Source organism: Esox lucius, chromosome 10 (assembly GCF_011004845.1).
Source record: "Esox lucius isolate fEsoLuc1 chromosome 10, fEsoLuc1.pri, whole genome shotgun sequence".
Lineage (NCBI taxonomy): Eukaryota > Metazoa > Chordata > Actinopteri > Esociformes > Esocidae > Esox > Esox lucius.
This window is the reverse complement of record NC_047578.1, coordinates 8666882-8692570: the sequence shown is the minus strand read 5'-3', so window position 1 is coordinate 8692570 and position 25689 is coordinate 8666882. Positions and strand designations below refer to the sequence as shown.

The 25689-nt window shown below is 44.5% G+C and overlaps 1 protein-coding gene across 6 annotated transcripts in view; it reads right to left on the bottom strand.

The window, feature by feature from the left end:
* adcy2b (adenylate cyclase 2b (brain)) overlaps nucleotides 1-24216 on the bottom strand; it is a 71206-nt gene extending 46990 nt beyond the window's left edge. For 4 of the 6 annotated variants that reach the window (XR_002197337.2, XM_020050456.2, XM_020050455.2 and 1 more), the window contains exons 1-3: nucleotides 21101-23259; nucleotides 8273-8470; nucleotides 1268-1429 (exon numbers count right to left, since the gene is read on the bottom strand). Coding sequence is in view for 5 of the 6 variants with exons in the window: in XM_020050456.2 (XP_019906015.1) it covers nucleotides 1268-1429; nucleotides 8273-8470; nucleotides 21101-21388 (648 nt within the window). In the remaining variant the exon portion in view is untranslated. The other 2 variants (XM_020050457.3, XM_020050458.3) reach the window with 2 other exon arrangements.
* Between the last annotated feature and the right edge of the window lie 1473 nt (nucleotides 24217-25689).

The window sequence follows — 25689 nt, the reverse complement described above, 5'->3', positions numbered from 1 at the left end:
CCCTTGGCCTAGCACATGTTGATTGTTCATCTAGTTCAGCACTATGTAAACACCAGGCTCATCAAAGCCCTGGAAACAGCAGAAACACATCTTCTGGACACCCCCGGCCATAAGTGGGTTTATTACGTTCCCATGTTTATTTAAAGAAGCCTGTAAAGTGTTTTTCCCGTAACCTACGGTGTGTGCATACGTGCGTGTGTGATTAAGTGTGCGTGTGTGTGCGTGATTAAGTGTGTGTGAGTGTGTGTGTGCATATGTGCGTGTGTGATTAAGTGTGGGTGAGTGTGCGTGTGTGTGCGTGATTAAGTGTGTGTGAGTGTGTGTGTGAATGCATATGTGAGTGTGTGTGTGTGTGATTAAGTGTGTGAGTGTGTGTGCATGTGTGTGTGTGTGATTAAGTCTGTGTGTGTGTGTGTGTGCAGCCTTTGAGGTTGACTTTAATGGTTATCACACACTTGTAGGCCAGCAGGTACACACATGTACATTCTCACATGCATGTACATACACATGCAGACCAACATTGTCCTGAAAGGGGTTCAATGTGTGTGTGTGTGTGTGTGTGTGCGTGCGTGCATGTGCCTGCAAGTGTAAATTTTTGACTGAATGTCTGGGTAACGTTCAAGGCCTTTATTTCCAGCAAGGCAATGCCATTGTAAGCCTTCAGCAGCAGTGCGGACGTACTGGCATAAACGCTAAGGCCTGTTTTAATGACATAGCAGCTTACTCCCAGGCCGAGTCCCAAACGGCGCCCCTATTCTCTACACCGTACACCGCTATAAAGAGCACACGGGCCTCTGCTGAGAAGCACTGCATTATGTAAGGAGCTGGATGTCATTTGGGACAGTCTCAGCCTCTGGCCGGGTACCCAGAGGGACCTGAAAGCCAGGTCTCGGAGTGGCTATTCATTTAGACAGAGAGCTGTACTCTGGTAATGAAGAACACAGTGAGGACTAACACATAGGAGAGAGAGGGACAGCAGAGGGGGGAGAGAGATGAGAAAGAGGGGGAGAGAATTGAATTTGGCTCAGAGAGTTACACACACATGCATCGCACGCGCACAAACACACGCAGGCACAATCGTGCACATGTGCCCGCACGTACACACAAACACACACACATATACACACACTGGGCGTGTAAAGGGCACTTTGTAAAGCTATGACTCATCTTCCGGTGCAGATCGAAATACGTGTGTGTGTGTGTGTGTGTGTGTGTGTGGTGTGTTGTGTGAGTGTGGTGTGTGTGTGTGTGGTGTGTGTTCCTTTACCTGCCACACTAGTGGTTCCAAGGCCTCAGCTGTAGATGCCAGACACACACTTAGTGTGATTGTGTGTGACAGGCATGTGATGGTGCTGGCTACGACGGCTCCTCTCATGGAGAACGGCAACATGGTGTACACCACGAACACGATGAACAGAAAGAAGGACACCTGGGAGAGAGGAAGTAGGAAGTCACGGCTTGTTTCAGGAAGACACTACAGCATGGAACACTACAACCAGTGGGACTTGTTGTCAGGACAATTTCCACCACCTGTGTGAAGTGAGTGTCACATGATCTCAGATTGGAAACGCTTCCAGTGCCCTCATAATTCCTGGGACAGTATGTATGTTTTGGAAACGTTTGTCTCTAGACACTAAACATTGGAATTAAAACGAGTTTGATGAGGTTAAAATATACATATTCCCTGCAAGTTTTTCTAATTTTGTTGTGTCAGTGCCTCAGAGTTAAGCATTCAAATAAAGAAATGTATTCCACTTACACACACACTTTGTTGTCATTGGGAAATCAAATCTGTATTTTTTGACCCTCCTGAGGTCATACTTGGTAGCAGCAGTTTTGGCAGTATGTGACTATATACTGTACATTACCATGACCATATACATTACTATGACCACATACATTACCAGTAAAACATTTAAAACATCCAGAATGTACCCACAATGGGAAAGTGTGTCCAAACCTTTGAAAGGTACTGTATATGACCATTCTTTACAAAACAGTTGAACCACCTTCTTGTGAGTCATCCAACTCATTTTTGATTGGATTTAGGTTGGGACTCGGACTGGGCAATTCAAGAAGATAGCTTTTTATTTCTTATCCTTGCTACCACAGTTTGGGTTTGTGTGCTTCAGGTCGTGGGCATGCTGAAAGGAGAACAGCGTTAGACTTCTTGCACAGGGGTGCAGGTTTTCCTAAATAACTTTTCTGTACTCAAATAATTCCCTCCTGACAAGCACAGTTCCCTGACAATGAAAAACATCCCCATAAAATGAAGCTGCCACCACCATGTTTAATATTAGGAATGGTTTTATTGACTTTGTACTAAACACTTTGCATTTAAGTTTAATAGTTACATTTTGTGTTTAGTCAAATAAACAAAAGGGTTTGCCTCATGGCTGCAGAATTCAAACAGGATATTCTAAGGTCTTTATTGAGTAATGGCTTACTTCTTGCTAACAATACAGGGTAGATTAGTGGAGTTACTAGGATATTCACCAATCTTGGTTATAAAGCCCTGTAGTTCAGTCAAAATTGCTACTGGTCTCTTTGTAGCCTCTCTGATCTGTCTCCAACATGGCCCGTCATTCAGTTGGAGTGTGGCCAGATCTTGAAAGGGGCTCTGTGGTGACACTTTCTGCTTCTTAATAATAATCTTAACTGTGCTCCAAGGGATATTCAAAGTGTTTTAAATATTTGTATATCCATCCCCTCATCTGTGTCAGTCTATAGCAATGTCCCTTAGATCTTTTGAAAGCATGGTTGGTTGTTTGCTTGCAATTCACTACTGGAGTGAAACTACAGAAACGGCTGAATTTATCCTGAAATGATGGAAATCACTACAACTGAACACAGAAGGACCCCATCAATTATCTTGGTGCTTGATTTTGAAGTTGAGCTCAGTTACGCCTGAGCTAAAGGATTGCTCTTACAAGGGGTTTGAAGACATCCAATTATAATATTTTATTTTTTGTATATAATATTTTATTTCACAGTAGTAAAAAAAATCACCTTTAAAGTGTGTGTATGACATCCTAATTTAAATGCATGAAACAGGCCTGAATAGAAATGAGGCACTGACGCGAAGAAAAAACAAGACTTCAAGGTGGTATAGACATTATGGAGTGTTATTCAGGTATTGATTTTTGTGCATATTGCTGTCAGTATATATAAAGAACAGTACTTTTATATATAGTCTTCCTATTTCCCTCTGAAAGTTTTGGGAGTGAATAATACAGTGTCCAAGTTCAGCTCTTATGTTAAGTATTTGGCCACATGTCCTTTGCATTCAGTAAGTGCCTGAAGTCTGTGACCCATACAGACCCCACCAGGCACTGGGTAACTTCTGGGTGTCTTCACCATTTGACGCTGGGCCTGGCCTGTACTGCAGCCATCAGCTGGCGTTTATCTTCAGCAAATTAAAAGTCACTTGGTCAATTGGATGTAAATCTGGAAATCTTTTTTGCCCTAAACTCATGGAAAACTAGTTGCTGTGGTTATACAGCTCTGGAAAAAAAAATGAAACCACTGCACCTTTTTCTTTCCTTTCAAAAAAAGTTGAAAAGGAAAGTTTTCAGTGAGGAAAAGAAGCATTCAATTTTAACCCTTCTGTTCCTCACTCGAAACCTTCCTTTTCGACTTTTTTGGAAAGGAAAGAAAAAGGGGCAGTGGTCTCTTTTTTTTTTTTAGGTCATTGTCTGGATGTTTCTGTAAACCTCACAGTTAATTCAGCTTTTGCTGTTAGTAGGTACATAATCAATGAAGACAAGTCAGGCAGTTTCACTGGAAGCCAAACGTGCCCAAGCCACAACACTTTATCCACCGTATTTCACAAATAGTAGTATACTGTGGAATACTGTCATAGGCAGTTATTCTGTTCCTCTGGCCATTGTTCTCATACATGCTAATCTTTGTCTTATCGGTCCAAAATACTTCCCTCAAGAATGAATCTGTCTCGTTTAGATACTGTAACCTGGCTTGCACCTTGTGGAGTCACCTCTGTCGTTCCACTGGTGATCTTCTCTTCTGCAGTCAGCAGTGGCTGACACACCCACGCATACATTCTTTGGTCACCTACCGCAGAAGTCAAATTTGACCAACCAGGGAGTTAACCAAAGGCAGAGAGTTCCAGTTGAATCCATTTTCATTCCAAATTGTAATACAACAAAATGCACCACAGAAACCGCGAACAAGAAGACGAAAGTAGGTCACAGAACGTTACAAAGAGCCTCCTCTGACACTGAACTGTGTTCCACTAGGCACCAGGCACTAGCATACAGTTCTCTCTGACTCATATATCTCTGATCCATCCTACCGAAGGAGCCATGACTCAGTAATCAAAGCATCATCCCACATCATAACGTACAGCGGTACTTTAGGGAGTGTCACAGGGCTGTTAGAAACAACACCAGGTTCTATCTCTGCTGACACACCAAGACCCGAACAGGAAAGGAGGAGCTGGACACAGGAAGTCAGCTGAACAGATAGGCAGGTCGACCTGTGACCCTGACTCCTGCAACACCGTGGACACCAACCAACGCTAACAGGAAGTGGCAGTCCGAAAGAGACAGGAGGTGGAACGTCAACCAGGAAGTCAACAAGAGGGCCATGGTTAGAGTTGACAGCACTGTAGTTCAAAGGGTCAGGTTTGGGATTTCAGAGGATGACCGGAATGACGGACAAGCAACAGAGACGATGGCCCTGTCCGAAACAACTGCAGGCGACTGCAGTCTACCGGCTCATGGACATGATGTGTGGAAAAGGCTAATATCGATGGGAGAACTTGCAAGGGGATTTGTTCCACAAATGCAACCGATACAACTTAGCATCAGGGTACATTGCTTTAGTCATACCACTGTCACTTGCTTTAATCAAAAATCGGCCTTTCTCCAGAACGGAAGTCATTAGACCTGATAAAACTCATCAACCTCAGGACACATTTGTAATTTGTATTATGCAATTCAACGTTATACTTTTTAGCGATAAAAGCATAAAATTAACATTAATAAATCCCTCGTGTTGTTTTGGAAGAAATAATGAATTGGTTAATTTAGGACATGTTTAATCTTTTACGTGTTTCTTAAAATGAGTGCTTGTGTCTTTTCATTCCGCGTGCTTACTCATTCTTTCATGTGTAATTGCATAACCTCATTAATAACTTTTGGAATTCTACACTGCTCATTCAGACTGAATCTTTGCACACGTTCCCCCAAAGGGGCCACTTGTGGGTATAATTAGCCCCCACACCCTTGATCATGTTCTGTACCTTAGCTTTGGGACATGTGCAAAACGTTATGGAAGGTTGAGCGCACTGGAAGGGGTTCATTTGAGATTTAGCATGTCTGCTGACATATGAGAAAGGATATTGTTGTTTTGCTGTTGTTTCTCTGGCAGTGTATCTTAATCTTCATTTGCTATGGCCTACTTTTCCAAAAGTTTGTACTTTATATTTAAATATTTCCAAGACTGTCAGGTTTAAGGCCTGCTGGGAGTGAATGAAGCTGAACCATGTTTAAAATGCAAACATCTCCTGATTTTTCTAGGAGTCTCTCTCTGTGTGCGTGTGTGTATGTGTGTGTGTGTGTGTGTGTGTGTGTGTGTGTGCGTGTGCGTGTGCGTGTGCGTGTGTGAGGGCAAGTCTGGAATGAGTTAAGTAGCAGTTGGAATTGAGATTGACAACAGCACTAACCAGAACCCTCCCCACACAAACACACATTCTCTCTCCATCACCTCCCCATCATTCTTTCTTTCTTCACCTCCTCTACTTCTGCCCCTTCTCTCTCCTTCGCTCCCTCCACGCTTTCTCTGTCCATCTCCTCTCCACCACCCCTTGTCTTTACATCTCTTTCCTCTCCTCCTGTTCTCTCCATCTTTTCCCATCCACACCTTTGTCCCCCAGCAGTGTGGTTGTTTCCAGGGCCAGCCATGTGGGTCAGTGTAGGAGAGATCTACTGTTTCTTTCCTACCAGGTGTGCTATTGGTCTTCCACTAATACCTGCTCTTTCTTAAAATAGTCGATCAGGCCCAGAAAACCTAGCTGAAAGGACTGTTGGGTTGTGTGTGTGTGTGTGTGCGTGTGTTTGTGCATGTGTCTGTGAGAAAGACAGATTGTGAAAGCTTCTGTTACTAAGCAGAACATAACCTGTTCCAAACATCCAGATTTGCTCTCTCTATTCCTCTATCTCTGCGGGTCTCTCTCCCCACGTGTCTCTCTCGGTCTCTCCCGCTCCGTGGTATCACTCTCTGTATGAGAGCAGACTCCAGTCACAGCAGAAGCTGCAGACAGTGTTATTTAGCTCAGTGTGCTCCATCAGCCTGGCTGATTTCCCACCTCTTTCTTTCTCTCCCACTCTCTCACCCCAGCTCCCTTTCCCAGTTTCACACTCCCTCCTTTTCTCTCCCTCTCTCCCTCCTTCTCTCTCTCCCTCACTGCCTCTCTTTCTGTCCCAGTGTGTATTGGTGCTCTAGTAGATGGTGGCTGTTATTTAGCTCAGTGGGTGTTCTCACAGAGAGAGGGGGAGAGGGGAGACAGACATCCCCAACCCCTCTCTCTCCTTCCACCATCTCTGCATTCCCTGCTAAGTTAATGATAGTTGGAGGTAGAAAAGGTTTTACCAGAGTTCTTATATGTTAGCTTGACTTCTTCTACACAGGTGGAGGCAGAGATGGAAATAGGGGTAGGAAAGGAAGGAAGGAAGGAAAGAAGAAGGAGAGGTGAAGAGAGGACAGAGAAATGCAGGGAGGGAGGGAGGGAGCTGCACAGTGTGGCCCGACTGTGGACTGTGGAAGTAAGTCTGGCTTAAGGGAAGGAGGAAGAGGTAGAGAGACGGGAGGAAGAAAGGACGCAGAGGAGACGGGAGCAAGGGAGTGAACGTGCCATGGTCCCCCCGCCCGATTGGCCGAGAGTGAGGAGACAGTTGGCTCCTCATTTTACCCCGTTATCCCACAACACCTGGGAGGGGCCCTGGACCTCAAACACACGCCATTTAAGAACGCTGCGTCTCCAATCAACACGGTTCATCCTCAACCCGCCCCTGGGGATGTGGAATGGACCGCTGGTATGAGATCGGTGCCCGAGTCAGAAGGAGACAGGATAAGAGAGAGGTAGAAAAAAAAGAAAGGGAGAGAGAGAGGGAGGGAAAGAGAGAGTGGGAAGAGGGGGGTAGGGAGGTAGAGAATAACTGTGAGAAAGAAGGAAGAAAAGAGAGAGAAAAGATGCATAGAAAGAAGGGGAAAATGTTAGCGAAGAGGACATGCGGGAAACATATCAGAAAGAGGAAGAAGAGAGGGGTTACTGAGCAGGATAGGTTGATTAATAATGCAGTATGAATACGCTCTCACAGGTGGATAGATGGATAAAAATATCTCCAGCACGATAAGAAGAAAGACAGCGAGGGAGGGGGGTTGGGTGAAGGAGAGGGGGAGGGAGGGAGGAAGACCGTGAGGGACTGAGGGATGAATGAAGAAAAGAGTAAGGCAGTATGGGAGTGAGAGCAAAGGAAAGGGGGAGAGAGCAGGGGAGGAAAGGAACAAGGGGGAGGGATGGAGAGGGGGAGTGAAGTAGTTGAACTCGGATAGGGGAGGGAGGACAGAGGGAGGAAGGGAAAGAGAGCAAGGGGGAGAGAGGGAGAAATGAGAGGAGATTGGGGGACGGAGAGATGTACATTTAATTGGAGAAATAAGGACAGACAGTGAGACCCGGGGGGAAGAGAGAAAATGGAAAGTAAATTGGAAAGAGAGAAGGAAGGAGGAGAAGAAGAGAGAGAGGGTGATGTGAACATGCCTATAAATAGAAAGGTAATGTATCTGTCTCCTAATCTACAACCTCCTGTGGCCTAACACTTAATCACACATGAGGAACAATTCAGAAAACATAGCTTACTACCTCACAAGTACAAGACACACATATGTTCAAACATGAACGCCCATGTTCACTCGTACACACACACACACACACACAAACACAAACACACACACAAATCCCAAAATGCTAACTGATGTTACTGTTAACTGAATTCACTAAAATGTTGTTTCCCACTTTCCTTTCCTTCACATTGTTTCCTTTATACTCCAGTCTCCATCATTCTAAAACTAAAATAATCGTTGTAGGAGTTTTGCACAGTGACCCTGTGCTTTCTGTATGTTTCTCTAGGGACTAGGCTGAAAGGCAATGGAAAGGAAATGTTTCTTTTCTAAGGAAAGATGTACAGTAAACTATTAATACATATAAACCTCCCCCCGCACCCAAAAACATTGACCCCAAAAATAATCTCACCTGGTCCCAAGGACAAAGGATTCCCCCGCAAAACATGAAGAGATAGCCCATAGTAACTAGGCAGGCCCATATCAGGAGAGAGAAGAGGTGGAGCAGGCGATTGAAGATGGATTCGATGCAGACCAGGATAAAGATGGAGAGGAAGAGGAAGAGGGTGGTCGGCACAGTGATCAGGAAGGCCAGGTGTTCCTCCATGTCCTATAGGGGAGAGGTAAAGAGGGTACAGGGGGAGGGAAGAAAGGGAGAAGATTGACATCAGAGATATGAGACAAGATCCTAACGTCACCTCCCTAAGGATGGTTGTAGTTTTCCACTGGAGTCCAATTCCACAGGTACACTCTGGTAGTCTATGGATTAGTACTACAGATCAATGTTTAAATACTTTTTTCCCTGTATTACAGCAATCTTCTTTTTGTTCCTGCTTCAAGGTGATGTGCCGTCCAATGGGTTTTGCCTTCAATGAAGACAAGTGAGCCTGTTTCAGTGGCAGCCATACATACTATTATAACACACCCTCCATCTTATTTCACAGACAAGTTGGTATGTTGGTTTAATTTTTTTCTCCACACTTTCCTCTTGCTATCGCATTGGTACATGTTGACATTTGTGTCATCGTTCCAAAATAACTTTTTCCAGAACTTTGCAGGTTCTTTTTTGATATTTTAATGTTAGTGTTAACTAGTGTTTTTGCACCTTGCAGTCCAGCTTCTGCAGCTCATCTGCTGCCAGACACCAGCAACTGACTACAAATGCAAATGAAAAACCCAGAATCAAGACTAGACACTGACAACTCTCTTGTGAATTCACTAATGATGCAAACAAACACACCAGCCAAATAAGAGGCAGGTAGGACGCCAGTTGTCCAGATACTGTTGGTTCACCTAATTACAAAACATTCTACTGTTTCTACTCTGAAAGCTGTCTGTACTTTAACCCCATCATTCATCACTGCCAAATGTGTGCCACTTGTTTTAATTTGCTTCCTGCTGAAGCAGCAGTTACAATGGTCCAGAAAACACAAAACAAAGAAATACCCAAACAATGACACACTGACCCCAAAAGGCTCTCATATATAAAGTGGATATAAAAAAAGTCTACACACCCCTTAAAATGCAAAAGATGTAAAAGAATGAGACAAAGATAAATCATGTCAAAACTTTTCCCACCTTTAATGTGACTTATAAAGTGAACAATTCAATTGAAAAACAAACTGAAATCTTTGAGGGGGAAAAATAAAAAACTCACAATAACTTGGTTGCATAAGTGTGCACACCCTTAAACTAATACTTTGTTGAAACACCTTTTGATTTTACTACAGCACTCAGTCTTTTGGGGTAGGAGTCTATTAGCATGGCTCCAAATCTGTCAGATTGCTAGGACATCTCCTGTGCACAGCCCTCTTCAGATCACCCCACAGGTGTTCAATTGGATTGCCACCCTACCCATTGCCCATTCATATGAAGAATACGGGAGACTGTTGTCACATGTAGCACACATCCAGTATTTGCCAGAAATTCCAACAGTTCCTTAAATGTTGCTGTAGGCCTCTTGGAAGCCTTCCTGACCAGTTTTCTTCTCGTGTTTTCATAAATTTTGGAGGGACGTCCAGTTCTTGGTAATGTCTCTGTTGTGCCATATTTTCTCTACTTGATGATGACTGTCTTCCCTGTGTTCCATGGTATATCTAATGCTTAGGAAATTCCTTTGTACCCTTCTCCTGACTGATATCTTTCAACAATGAGATCCCTCTGATGCTTTGGAAGCTCTCTGCGGACCATGGCTTTTGCTCTGATGCAACTAAGAAAATGTAAGGAAAATCCTATTAGAACAGCTGAACTTTATTTGTGATTAATCAGAGTCACTTTAAATGATGTTAGGTGTGTAATTACTTAATTTAACATGAGTTTGAATGTGATTGGTTAATTCTGAACACAGCCACATCCCCAGTTATAAGAGGGTGTGCACACTTATGCAACCAGGTTATTGTAAGGTTTTTATTTTTCATTATTCCCCAGTGAAGATTTCAGTTTGTTTTTCAATTGAATTGTTCACATTATAGGTCACATTAAACGTGGAAAAAGTTCTGACATGATTTATCTTTGTCTCATTCTTTTACATCTTTTGCATTTTAAGGGGTGTGTAGACTTTTTTATATCCACTGAATATAATTTTACAGTACAACAGCTTTATCTTGACTACATTTGACAATCTCATTTACCGTGATGGAAAAACTCCACACTTAATAATTAAGCGACTGCACAACCTGGACATATTCTTGAGGGAGTCATCCCCTTGCTATGCTTTGCTTTGTCTGCTCCGCCGATAAGAAACAGTAGTGTCCTCCATTCTTTGAGGCGCGTTACCTCTCCCGGTCTCCTCTCAGGGAGCTCCAGACATATTGACTGCAATATTAGACATTGATCTATATCCAAGGACCTTGATAGAGTATACTTAGAACTGAGAAGAAATCCTGCCGGGAGAATAAAAGCGAATGGCCAACTGCCATTGCCCTAGACAAGTCAAGAACCAGCTAGTCGATGGTAATATTGATTCTTTGTTTTGATTTAACCCCCTTAATCACATGGAACCAATGTCTAAACCTAAACGTCTCGATGTTTCTGTTCTAAACTAAACCGTATTCCCAGTTGTAACCACTCTGAATAAATACGGTAAAAGATAGACTTTCGACCATAAACACTTCAAATATTGCAGTGAGTCCTTGACATTGTGTTGCTCTTCCAGACCCAAAGAACCCCTTCAGCCTGTGCATGTGTGTCTACGTTTTGGAATTTGGGTTCAGCTCCCCCAGGGATGGCATACACTTAGCCAATGAAAAATGCATGCACTGTTTGAACTGTAATTTACTTTGGATAAAAGCATCTGCTAAGTGGAGTATTGTAGACCCAGCATAATTCGCTTCACATCCCATACACCCAGACGCACGCACGCACGCACACACACACACACACACACACACCCAGACGGTCAGACGGAATGTGCTACGGTGCTCACCACACACACTGTCACTGTGGGTATTTCAAAACCCTTTGATTTGGCCGTCGCTCACCATCACGGCTCAACTCAGACGCCACTAAATCATTTGCATGTGACCCCATCACCGGGACCAGTGTGTCTGTGTGTGTGGGTGTGCGCGCGTGTGTTTCCACCAGCCTGTTTTTCAGTTTTTCAATCACACACACCCATGTAGAAGTTACGGGGGGTTCTGGCCTTGGTGTTTACTAGCCCAATGGTGTGGTAATGTATTCACCATGTGGAGGTCCATTAGAGGCTGGATCAAGTCTGAGGCCTAATTCTCTGACATCCAGAAGGCAAGTCTTGATCAAATATTTAGCTTGGCCTTGTGACCCTAAATTATACAGCAATTCTGAAATCTCCATAATTTCCAAGTGATGAATATTTTGCATAAGAACATTATGAGAGCATACAATTTACTACAAGTAGGCTACATCAGTAGAATACATTATATATTTTGTGGTTCTGTAATACAATAAAGAAGTATTCTATGGTTCTTAAGTAGAATATAATGGTGGTTTAAAGTTCTATTTATGGACTGCACTCCTGCCACTTGATTTCAAAGTTCTTCAGACCCTATAGCCATATACTGTAAAATGGTAGAGTTGAATGGTGTGTAATGACTTGAACTGGGGCTAGTACCTGTTTAGTCAGATTCACACTACAGGTGCTTGGAAATATCACGACATTGATAAATGAAGAAAACATTTGGTAGAAAACAAGTCTTCTATTATCATAATGCCATAAAATTGACTTGAGACAGACGTTAATGTTGTCACTTTTCAGTCAAATAGCCAGCAATGCAAACATTCCTGAATTTCCACTGGAAGGACTCAATCTTAACTGGCTAGGTAGAGCCATACTGCCTTTTTTAAGTATTTCCCTTCTGTCCATATCTTCACCAGAGTCATTGAAGATACATTGGTGGCTTGGACATCAGTCCTAAAACCAACATTCAAAACAACTTTGTGGTCTCCTAGGGGGTGCAGCGGTATACCACGTTTGGGCCTTGGTGAACTCAATGGGGGAATGCATAGTGGCCGAGCAACGCACGTGTTAATCAGGATTCCTGTGACAAATTGTCTTCTCAATCTCCAATACAATTCAGTGAGATTCTGCTCTGAAGAATTCAGGCAGTCCTGGAGGCACTCGATCAATGTATGCAAGAAACTGGCAGCTGAGCGACGAAGCGACCCGTGGTATTAGAATAGTATTGTGCTACGGTTCTATACTGTAATTACGCATTGAACTACGGTTCTATGCTGGAATTTTGGAGTGTTCTGGAGTACTGTCCTAAAATCCAGCCGCGTTCAGTGCTGGAATACAGTGGTGCTCCGTAGCTATTCGCTAGAATGCGGTGGTGTTCTAAGACATAGACGAGTTATATATGTTTGATATGATTCAGGGTATTAAAAGACGGAGTGAGGAAAGTGGGGCGGGGCGGGGGCATATTGTTAGGGAGTAGAGTACTGCTTTAACAGCAGTGTTATGACTAAGGGTCTGGCTGAGCCAGGGAAAACCCTGGGGACATCGAGTTAGCTACTGATGCCCCAGGTAGCTCAAAGAGCAAGCGCCCAGACAGAATTACAATGAGCTTCAGCTATATAAATACAACCAGATAAGTATGTGTGCTGCCCTAGCAATGTAAACACACACATTACAGACGTACTCATTTTGAAGGCTTTATGTGAATCCGCTGTTCAAATATACTGCATATTTAAAAAGGATGCAAACATAACAATGGTTGTTATATGACAGATACTAACAGATACAAATAGCACCTTGTTCTCCCCTGAGCACAGCTGGCCATGACTGCTGACACATAGCTTTGCCTGGACTGTGTTTTATTTTAATGCAGCCACGCTTGGTCAACCTGTGTATTTGGCCCATGCTCCAAACACCTCAAGCCAGCACTGCAAGGGAATCACAGTTTCACGTCCATATTAGAAATGTATCGGCTACAACGCCAGTCCACAACAGTGAGGTTCCCTTGCAGTCTGAGGCCAGTCCAGAACAGCACGGTTTCCCACTGCAATCTGAGGCCAGTCCAGAACAGTGAGGTTCCCCCACAGTCTGAGGCCAGTCCAGAACAGTGAGGTTCCCCCTGCAGTCTGAGGCCAGTCCAGAATATTGAGGTTCCCCTTGCAGTCTGAGGCCAGTCCAGAACATTGAGGTTCCCCCTGCAGTCTGAGGCCAGTCCAGAACAGTGAGATTCCCCCGCAGTCTGAGGCCAGTCCAGAACATTGAGGTTCCCCTTGTAGTCTGAGGCCAGTCCAGAACAGCACGGTTCCCCCTGCAGTCTGAGGCCAGTCCAGAACAGTGAGGTTCCCCTTGTAGTCTGAGGCCAGTCCAGAACAGCACGGTTCCCCCTGCAGTCTGAGGCCAGTCCAGAACAGTAAGGTTCCCCCGCAGACTGAGGCTAGTCCAGAACAGCACGGTTTCCCACTGCAATCTGAGGCCAGTCCAGAACAGTGAGATTCCCCCGCAGTCTGAGGCCAGTCCAGAACATTGAGGTTCCCCTTGTAGTCTGAGGCCAGTCCAGAACAGTGAGGTTCCCTTGCAGTCTGAGGCCAGTCCAGAACAGTGAGGTTCCCTTGCAGTCTGAGGCCAGTCCAGAACAGTGAAGTTCCCCTGCAGTCTGAGGCCAGTCCAGAACAGTGAGGTTCCCCTGCAGTCTGAGGCCAGTCCAGAACAGTAAGGTTCCCCCGCAGACTGAGGCTAGTCCAGAACATTGAGGTTCCCCCACAGTCTGAGGCCAGTCCAGAACAGTCAGGAAGTTTTCTTCGTCGTATGTAGTCCATTTAGAGGGAGGTGCAGACTAACTCCCCAACCAATGCCTCATCACTGCTTGGCATGTTCAACGGGTGGGCCAGCCTGGTAGCACTGTAAACCCATCTCATATCCGGGTCGCCTCAAAACCCATCCTTTACGTCTCTGGAAGAAAACGCCAGGTTTGGTGGGTGTCTAAGCAAGAATTTTGTTATTCATTTCCCTCTGAAACTTGAGCAGGACATGTATGTATATATGCAAATAGATTTTTAATCTCTCATTGGGCCACCTGTCTCATATCCTCTAGCTTTATGACGAGACACACACACACACACACACACGCACACGCACATTTTGTCTGCTCCCTGTCAGTAACCGAGTAACTGTATAGACCCGCACTTTCAGTACTTTAGCGATCTCCTCTCCAGAGTGAAAACTCCTGCCATTTGCGCATTTTATATTGTTACCTATGTAATTCCATTTAAACCCATTTAAGCCCATTTCCTAGACAGGACAAAGAAAGTGGGGGAGGTAACCGGCTGCTGTTCTCAACTGTATTGTCTACAGGAACAATGACTTTCCTTTTACCTCAGACAGACAGATTCCAGCTTTGTAAAGGGGTGAAGAGGGAGGGAACATAACACTGTCTGTCAGTGTGTTTGAATTACATAGATGGGTAGGCTGGCAACACAGAAATTATATGTACACAGCAATGTGACAGAAGTTTGTGTGTCAATATTGTTCTGAACCTTTATTTAGCTAGTAACAATGAGAAGACACTGTCATGAGGGATATTGCAGATGGCTCACTTCAGCTCGTTGAGTCATTATATCAGTAGCAATTCTTGTTTTGAGGTGTTTTGAATCATGTCACGTCCATGGTAATACGACAAAATCTGCGTAATTAGCCATTTTGCTAATGTGTGTATTTATAGTTTTCAAGAAACATTTGGATAAAAATATAGTTTACATTTTGTCAACTTTCTACCACTGAAACTAGACCAGAGACTTTGATTGATAGAGAATACGGTCACAGCGCCACCAACTGTTTTGGTCCAGTGTTACACATGCATCAGTTGTGTTGCTGAACAACTGTTCCATCTATAGTTTGCATTATACATTGATCAGCCATAACATTATTACCACCTGCCTAATATTGTGTAGGTCCCCCTTTTGCTGCCAAAACAGCCCTCACCCGTCAAGGCATGGACTCCACTAGATCTCTGAAGGTGTACTGTGTTATCTGGCACCAAGACGTTAGCAGCAGATCCTTTGGGTCCTGTAAGTTGCGAGGTGGGGCCTCCATGGATCGGACCTGTTTGTCCAGCACATCCCACAGATGCTCAATTGGATTGAGATCTGGGGAATTTGGAGGCCAGGTCAACACCTTGAACTCGTTGTGTTCCTCAAACCATTCCTGAACCATTTTTGCTTTGTGCCAGGGCGCATTATCCTGCTGAAAGAGGTCACTGCAATCATGGAATACCATTGCCATGAAAGAGTGAACATGGTCTGCAACAATGCTTAGGTGGCACGTGTCAAAGTAACATCCACATGAATGACAGGACCCAAGGTTTCCCAGCAGAACATTGCCCAAAGCATCACACTGCCTCCGTCAGCTTCCCATAGTGCATCCTGGTGCCATGTGTTTTCCAGGTAAGCGATGGACACCCTTCTATCAGTACCAGCATTAATTTTATCACCAATTTGAGCTACAGTAGCTCGTCTGTTGGATCAGACCACACAAGCCAGCCTTCGCTCCCCATGTGCATCAATGAGACTTGGCCGCCCATGACCCTGTCGCTGGTTCACCGCTTTTCCTTCCTTGGACCACTTTTGATAGGTATGGACCACTGCAGACTGGGAACACCCCACAAGGGCTGCAGTTTTGGAAATGCTCTGATCCTAGTCGTCTAGCCATCACAATTTGGCCCTTGTCAAAGTCGTTCAGATCTTTTCCTTGCTTCTAACACATCAACTTTGAGGACAGAATGTTCACTTGCGGCCTAAAAAATCCCACCCACTGACAGGTGCCATAATAATGAGAATATCAGTGTTATTCACTTCACCTGTTAATGGTCATAATGTTATGGCTGATCAGTGTCTTTGCATCAAGATCTGACAAAAAGGTAACTACATTTTAGATTTCTACATATGTCCATAGGGGGAATTTATGTTATATTTTAAAGGTCAAATGCAGGCCTTCATTTAAAATTGTTAAGGGATTTGGGAGTAACAGCAGACTGATCTCAACAAAACAGCACTTCCATTATCCAGTAGAAAAAGTATTGAAAAGTATACACTCAGTACTTTCTCTCTGGATAAGATGACTTGTTAGGTGTAAAATTATCAGCATATATATTATAAGGAGTTTACAGATGTCATTTTAATTTCGACTACAGATATTTGGATAATTGTTTTGCTTCCAGAAACATGTATTCTCACTGACATTCAGGCTTAATAAAAGGAGCAGGTTTATGTTAGTTGTTTCACATAAGAGGGAATTCAAAAATGAATGAAGGTAAGTAGATAATGTTACTGAGTTTGGGTAATTCATAGGTTCCGTTAATGATTAACATTTTGAACATATAACCAGTAACTTTAAAAGCTGAATTTATGTATTCCATATTTATTGGGAACCTCTAGTAGATTGTGTAAGGGACGGCTGGCACACTAAAATGGTCAGAGGCTCGTTTGACACATCATACTTTTTCAACTCATAAAAACATTCTGAATTTCCTACGAACAGAGGCCCCAGGCCTTTTATTATGCAACAGACTAACAGAATTTGCAGCGGTGCCAGATAAACAACTAAATCCTCTCTGTCTCTTTCTTGAAGTCCCTCTCTGAGACTGACTTCAGACCCAACAAACAGCGGTCCAGACGGGTCTAACGTTCACCCAGGACCGCTCCTCAGCCCAGTTGGATCCTGTGAGTCCCTGGTCCAGTTGGGTGCACCTGGCAATCTCCCATAAAGAGTTCACACTGGCCTGCTCAGGTGTAAAGCCACACTCAACCCTCTGACCTAATGGTGGTCAGGTGGGTTCCTTCCGGCCTCTTCCACCGCCTCTTCTACCCCGGAGACGCAGTGGATGTCGAGCATGAGCAGGTACATATTGACTCTCGCACACCCACCATCTCACTTCATCCCCATGAATCTACGAGCGCCAAAAGACACAGCCGTGTACCGGAACAACTCTGTAGGTGTGAGGAAGGCTTTCTTCTCTCCGCTCCCTCCGGCACCCGCCAATAACCCATATTAACATATCGGGTGCTGGGCGGACTGACCGTTGTCAAGCCGGCCAATCAGCTCATCTACGCAGGGCAAAAGACAAGCACAGCCTTTTGATATCCTGTTCAGGCTACAGATGTCACCGCTAAACCTTCACCTCCCGTCTGGCTTTGATCCTGAGACAGTTGGGCTGGGCCGTGGGACTCCTCGATAAGGCCCGTCTCCGGTGTCTGCTCCCCCTTCCTGTTGACGGACTAGCTAACGCCGGGCCCATCCCACCACCACGCGAGGCGCCACGGTGTCTTTCTGCAGCCGTGCCTTAGACAGCCAGATAAGGTGGCGCATCAGGCCCTCACCAACTGATGGGTTAAAGGTTGACCCCTGAAACTTCAAGGCCCTGGTCGTCGGCATGCAGGCATAGTGGGTGAGAACTGAAGCTATGTGGCCCGGAGCCTGGTCAATGACCTCTTGTGCTTCACCAGCAGGCAAGTCCAAGCCCAGAGCCAACCCAGTGCCCAACCCTCCCGGGAAGCAGTTCTCTAAAAGGTTAAGAGGTGGGACTTAACGTCACCCGCCACTGTGAGGAGAACTCATTGAGTCCCAGTCTGCCGGCACTGGCTTTCTTCAGAAGATTCTCCACGGTCTTGTTCTCTTATACAATTTTTGTCACTTATCCCTCAGAGTCTATAGAGTGCTTTTGTGTGCTTCCTCTCGTATAACAGATGGAGCCCAGTGAAACTATGGGAAATAACACAAACCTGAGTAGCCAAGGTATGATTTACTACAGGGAACAGACCCAACAAGGCTATTGTTAGCCAACAGGGTAACAGAGTTTAACGCAGCGTGTATAAACTATATAAAACCAAACCAAATCCTCTCTGTCTTCCTACAGGTCCTTGTCTGTCTTTTCCTACAGGTCCTTCTCTGAGAAAGGACAGCCAAGCTGTTTCCTGGTGTGTTGAAACACGACAAAACCAACAGTGGCCACGATAGGTCCTGTCATTACAGTAATGGACCCTTGTCCTGTTGTGTTGGTATTCCTCATAGTGCTGGATAGTGCAGGAACATACATAATTATGAGGCCTTTCTTGTCACTCTGTATCTCTTTCTGTCTCTCTCTGCCCGTCATCGTTAATAGACAGCCCCAATTGAGCCTAGGGCTTTCTAATATACAAGTGCTACAACATCACGGCGTGAAGTGCGACGGTTTCAGTGTTAAGTGTGTGTGGATGTTTGTGTGTGTTTTTGTGTGTATGCGCATGTGTGTTTGTTTATGTGCGTGCATGCGTGTGTGTGTGTGTGTGTGTGTGTTTGACGTGTGAAGTGTCAAGACAGTGTGTGAAGACAATCACACATCACATCTCCTCCAGGGATCTCTTAAAATAGACGTTGAGTTTGAAACATCAACAACAACAACAACAACAACAACTTCATTGTCCTCTACAGTACAGGTCATGCAGTAGTTTAACATTCACATCTGTCCGAATACAAAAAAAAAAGCACAGCTCAACATTCTAGATCTGTTCCACTAACTGGACATTTCACAACCAAACAGTGATGAATGCCAGGATGTGGAAACTAAAACAAAATGCACTAAGTGGAGAAATATAGCTAGCTGTTATTCTTTCACAATGCCCTGAACTGCATACCATACACACATTTTGGTAAGAAATATTGATGCGATATTTCCTCAGAACTGCCAGCTAGGTTCAAGCTTGGCTATTGATTGTCAATATGCCATGTTATTTATTGTGACGAAGAGATATTGATTTTAACAAATTACTGTATGTTAACTTTTGTCCCGTTTATCACCTGGGCACACATACGCGTGCACCAAGACAAACAGCCACGCACACACAAACACATGCAAATACACACACACACACACACACTTTAAAATCAATGCAAGACTACATAAGAGAAAATATCTCCAGGGATATTGGGTCTGAAAACAGAAGATAAGCTTTGGTAGGAAATGAGAGACTTCCTGAGATACAGCCCCAGCTTGGTTACAGGTCACAGACACACATAACACACATGCACATATACACACAGACACACCCACACCCACATACACGTGTACACACATACACACACACACACACACACATATGACACAAGCCAAGAGAGGGTCTATTATAGAATATGCCAGATTAGTTCAATAAGATAAAATAGCTTGTTTTGTGCCTGACATTTTAGCTGTACTAGTGGTGCATTTGGTTGACTTCTGTGGCTGTACTGATAACCACAAATACAACAAAATCCTCTCTAAAACCCAAACATGCATGCATGCACGCACACACACACACACACACTTGAAGAGTGCGGTAAACATGAGTCTAACCTGATTGCTTTCTCTTCATTATTTGTGTTATATTATAGATTTTGCGGAGAGGAAAAGAGAAAGGGAGACAGAGAGGGAAAGAGAGGGAGAAAGACAGGGAGGGATTGAAAGAGAGGGTGAGAGAGAAAGGGAGAACAAAGAAAAAAGAACAAAGCCCTAATCTACAAAGAAATGAACCCTGAGAAGAGTTTCCTAAGCCAGATGGGGGCTCTGTTCTGAGGGCTCTGTTTTGGGGGCTCTGTTCTGAGGGCTCTGTTTTGGGGGCTCTGTTCTGAGGGCTCTGTTCTGGGGGCTCTGTTTTGGGGGCTCTGTTTTGGGGGCTCTGTTCAGCTCCAAATCATTAAATAATCAAATGAAACTATTTGACACATAGGAATCAACCAAACAAAAATCAGAGCAAATTGGAATGTTAATATTATGAGTTTTAGTCCCCACATAGATGAAGCTATACGCACTCATTATAATACACAATGCTTTAGATAAAGCAACACTGCAAGCCTTCCATAAATGATTAAACTATTACAACTTTTTCCCCCTCAGGGTCAATAAAGAATGAATGGCTTGAGTAGTAGTAGGTAAAGGCTCCACCTTCACTATCTGTACATTCTCTTCGGTGTATAGCCATGATGAATCTGTGAAGGACCCCCAAGGGAGTCTTTCCATTAGTAACAGAGAGCTGTTGGATGAATCCTGCTATATGTTATTGCTCACATCTATCTAGGGCAATCACCCGTTATTAATTCATATTCTGTTGTCATCCTGAGAACAGTGTTGGGCCGGTCTCATACTGCTGCTGATGTTGCAATCCTGTAACTTTTATTCCATGGTGTCAAGGTGTGTGTGTGTGTGCGCGTGTGTGTGTGTGTGTGGGGGGGGGGGGGGGCTGTAGATGTGTGTTTGGGTGTTATAGCGAGGTGAAAAGTCTAGTGACATAACAGATGAGACAGATGAGTGATTAAACACCATTTCTCTATGTATCTGTCTGTCTATCTTTTCTCATCTCTTTCACACCGATGCTGAGGAACACATTACAGAAATAAATAATTAGAAGCAATGACGTTCAAGTGTGCGTGTGTGTGTGTGTGTGTGTGTGTGCGCGTGTGCGTGCGCATTCAGCAGGGTATGTCATCAAATCTCAACATTCACATAGCCAATGCACAAGCAAACTCAAGCATCAGAAAAAGCACTTGAAAGAAGCCCTGTTGTCACACTCTGCACCACTCCAATCAGTCAATGAGGCATTGTACTGTACACCACCATGACACACACACACACACACACACTCTTCCTCACACACACACACACACATACTCTTCCAAACACACAAACACACTCTTCCTCACACAAACATACACTCCTCAACGCACACACACTCCTCAACGCACACACAAACACACACACACTCTCTCTTCTTCAAACACACACTCTTCCTCACACACACGCGGACTCACCAGTCCGGAAGCGAAGAATACGGCCAGCAGAGCGAGGCATGCCCCCATCACTATGAGCAGAAGGAACACGATAAGAGGGTGCTGCTGGCTCATACGATAGTAGGACTCGTACAACCAGTCCGGGCTCTTCTGTCCCCCCACCCCCACACACACCTGTCCCTGTGTCGGGGTCTCCCCAAAACCTACGAACACATCGCCCAGGGCGTCTCCACCATCGCCGCCGTCCCCGCCCTCTCCCCCGCGCTCCAGCAGGTAGCGCCCCCGTGTCCGTAAGGCCTCCTGCCACATGGCAGTGAATTTTGGGGGGGTCTGCCAAGTCCCAGTCCCAACCTAGTGCACCAGTCGTCCCAGGCGGATGTTGATATGTAGCGTGTAGGTTCTCCGACCAGACGGTTTTCCCTCAGCTTCTTCCTCCTCTCCTCCGTCGCTGGGACTTCTGTCAGGTAAACAAAATCCTGACTCCTCTCCTTTTCTCCTCCTCCTCGTCCTGCACCTCCTCCTCTTGTTAGTTCTGCTCTGTCAGTTTGGTCAGACTCACAGTGACAGTCCTGAATCCCTCTGCGTACTCCCCTCGGTTTTTCTTCTTTCCACCTCTCCTCCGTTTCCTCAGCCAGTCCGTTCAGGCGAGCGGAGAAAAGAGAGAGGTCCCGAAAACGGAGCGCCTATGGTTCCCTCTCCCAGTCCCTCCAGTCCCTGGTTAATCCCAGTCAGACGCAGAGAGAGAGAGGGTTGACTCCACGTGTAGCTCACTGCTGCTGCAGCTCCTAGGCAACATGTTCCCTCGTCAGAGAGGACAGAGAGACTGAGAGAGACAGAGCCAGGAAGAGAGTGGGCGTGGGTGTGTGTGTGTTAGCGTGAAGAGAGAGAGAGAGAGAAAGTGGGTGTGAGTGTTAGGCAGAGAAACTGGGGGAAATAGAGTGAGTGTGTGTGCACATATGAGAGAGTGTACATGAGTGTGTGTGTGCGTGTTATGGTGGAAAAGTGTAAAGGAGAGATGAGGAAAGGGAGGAGGGGGAGGGAAAGTGTCAAAGTGCCTTGGGGCGAGAGAGGGAGGGAGGGGGAGAAAGATGAAAATGAGAGGGAGAGTCAGAGTCAGAAAAAGGGGGAAAATAGAGCAAGGGTGTGAAAGAGACTGAGGGTGAGACTAAAAGGAAAAACGTTAACTAGAGACAGACAGGGAGATGACACACATGCTCTTGATTTTCATTTATATGGGATGAACCATGTATTTAGAAACTACTGCCAGTTTGGAACGCAGTCCCCCTTGCTTAAGGCAGCCAAATGTATTTGGACTGTATTTGCAGCAGAAAATACATGCAGAAGTCCTGATTCTATGAATTGCATTTGCATGTGGAGTCTGTTGCTGGAATAACACCACGATAACCAAAGATGTGTCATTTCTGGTCAAGCTGGCCATCGTGAGGCAGATTCATTGGAATAAATCGATTTGAGACAAAGTCAAAACATTAGGCATGCCAAAATCAACTGTTTGGTATCTGTTGCTGTTGTGTTTGCGTATCAGTTGTTTTTGTTTCTGGTAGTGTTTGCTGTGTTAATTCACTGCCTGGCTTGTAGGGGTGTGGTTTGGCCCTCCCTTGCTGCTTTTCCTTTTGGTGTGAGTATTTACTGGTGGCTGTGTTGTCACCTGCCACTATGACTGTAGCAGAAACAAAGACAGTTCTGACTAGTTCTTCAGCCGAGTTAAGACCATGGCCAAAAATAAAGACAGTTCTGACGAGTTGTTCTGCGGGTTAAGACTGTCACTGAAACAAAGATAGTTCTGTCAAGTCGTAAAGACACCCAATCAGGAGACACTCAATCAGAAGAAACCCAATCTGGCAGAGCGCTCCTACCAGGTGACATAGTGAGGATGGGTGTCTGCCTCAAGCTCAATCTTGACAAGACTGACCTGTTCCTATTTCGCAGGAAGGCCTGTTTGATCCAAAACATGTCCACCATGGTCGAAAACAGCATCGTGTCCTCCTCAGAGTGCAAAAAACCATGGCATGACCCTCCATGACACGCTACCGTTGTCTGCTAACATCGAGACAATGACTCGCTCCTGCTGGTTCATGCTCTGTCTACAACATCCATATGGCCTTACCTCACACAGGAAGGTACTTGTCCAGCACTTTTCTTTTCATTTCAAAATGACTGCAACTCACCCGTGGTGGGGCTCCCGGCGTGTGCAACCAAACCCCTGCAGCACACTGAGAACGGAGCAGCGCGTCTGGTGTTTCGCTACAACACTGTGGCGAACACCAGGTTGTGTCACCTAGCGCTGTTAAAAGTATGCACTTACTGTACGTCGCTCCCGATATGACGTATAAATAACTCAAATGTAAAATGTAAAAATGACGCGAGTCAGCTCATCAATGGCACACGACCCGGTAGGCCAGGGAAGACGTCTACCCTGGAGGACCAAATAATGCTCACCACAGCGACGAAGGGAAAAAACAACAACCGTCTGACACATCAGGAGCACTCTCTAGGAGGTAGACATTGATGTGTCAGCCACTACCGTTTGCAGAAGAGTTCACCAGCCAAACTGCTGAGGCTGGACTGCAAGGTACAAAAACACTAGTTAGCCTAAAAAACTGGATAATATAGAATGTTTTTGAAAGACCTTACAGAATTCTGAAAAAAATGTATTCTGGACAGATGAGATCATATTTGACATGTACCTGAGATAAGACAAGAGGAAAGTGGGGATAAAATTAACTGGAATACCCATCTCAACTGTGAAATAAGGTGGAGGACTGTAAAGTTTTTGGCATGTATGGCTGCCACTGGAATGTTCCAGACTTGCCTTCATTGATGATGTAGTTGAGGAACGCAGGAATAATTCAGACCTGTAAAGAAATTGTCTTCTCAGGTTAAACCAAATGCCACCGAAATCATTTTACAGCACTTCACTGCACCAAGACAGTGACCTCGAAAACACTGGATATTCTTAAATTCATAGAAATATAAATGATAGAATGAACAAATCAATTGCTTGAATGGGGACTTATTCCACATTTTTTATCCTATCCAACAGGCAAAATCCAGATAGAAAGATGTTCCCCTTTTTTTTCCGTGAGTCATCTGACACAATGGCCTGTATCTCTCTATCTCTGTCTGCATCTTTCTCCCATTATTTTTCTCTCTGCATCTCTCTCAATCTCCTTGGTACCCTGTGATTTCTTTGTTTCCAGGAAGGACATTCCCATCGAGCAACATTCCTCATTTTAAGTGGGATCGTCTTGTAAAGTCAAATTCTTTCAAATAAACGATTTTGCCATCAGATTTTTCTAGAAATATGAAAGACTAATTGTGTTTAAGATGTTTTCGACAAAGTAGTAATTCTAATGGAAACACTGCAGTACATATTGTAACTGATATCTAAAATTAAGGCCATTTGTAAAATTGGCAATGTTCTGAAAGAAAGAGGATACAGTGACCCGACTGAATGTGTGACCCATGGCAGTTATTTTTTCGTCTAATGCAGCACTGTTCGGTCCTGTTGACTCACACAGTTCTCTACCTTGTGTCTTCAGTATGTTCACAGTCTATTCTAACTTGAATCTCTTTCTGTCACTGTAAATCAGTGAATTAATGGTAATGGACTAACAAGTAGTGTGTGTTTGTGTGTGTGTGTGTGTGTGTGTGTGTGTGGCGACAAGAGGGGGGGGGTGTTAATTTGTAACAGACACGCTAATGCATTATAAATATACTGTTCTTTCACAACATCATAATGATAAAGCACTGTATAACAGATTAGAATGGCTGACATAAATATTACTCTATAATGCCATCATCATCATGTAATATAGTTTCCATCCCATGACGGACGAATCCGCAGTTATGAGGGGGAGAAGGAATGAGATTCAAAACATCAAAATATATATTTATATATATTTTTGCTTTCCCGACCCTTAACAGCAGCATATTCAAACACTCTGTTAGTTTGACCCCGTATGTCTTTCAATTCAATGGGGATCCTCGACAACAGAGTGAAATCTAAGGGCCCCTGGTGATTATCGTCTCTTTAGCGACTCGGGCACTGCATACTTTGATATTTTCCTAACTTTCTGTTGTATTCAGCATATGATATTGTTTGTTTTTAGCCAACAACGTCGATGAATGAAAAAATATGTAGTAGAGGAGGACGCAGTGGAGTTGTCAAATGGGATGGAGAGGTCTTGGAGCAGTTTTTGGTGCTGCATTCCCCCAAAGGAAGAGCTTCTTGCAAATAGTCAGAACATCACTAGTTGCAGAACTCTACCTTGGTTGAGTGGAGAAAAAGAGATTCCCAAAAGTTTGGTGTGTATGTGCCCAGTGAACTCCACAGACCGAGAAAATGAGGTATGGATTTTCAAAGTGGTGGAGAAAGCCAACCAAAGAGAGGGAAGAAAATGAATTCAGAAGAGAGAAGATGGCAAAGATTTTGCTGGGATTAGAGAAAGAATATGAATATTAAAAATAGCAGTGAGTACAGGGAAAGAGAACGTGAAAAGCTGTATAGGATATCCAGAAGTATTTCCGCTAGCTTGCAGTGCTTTTACACGGCCACATAGGAGGGCCGAGCTGGCTGGGACCCGAGCTGG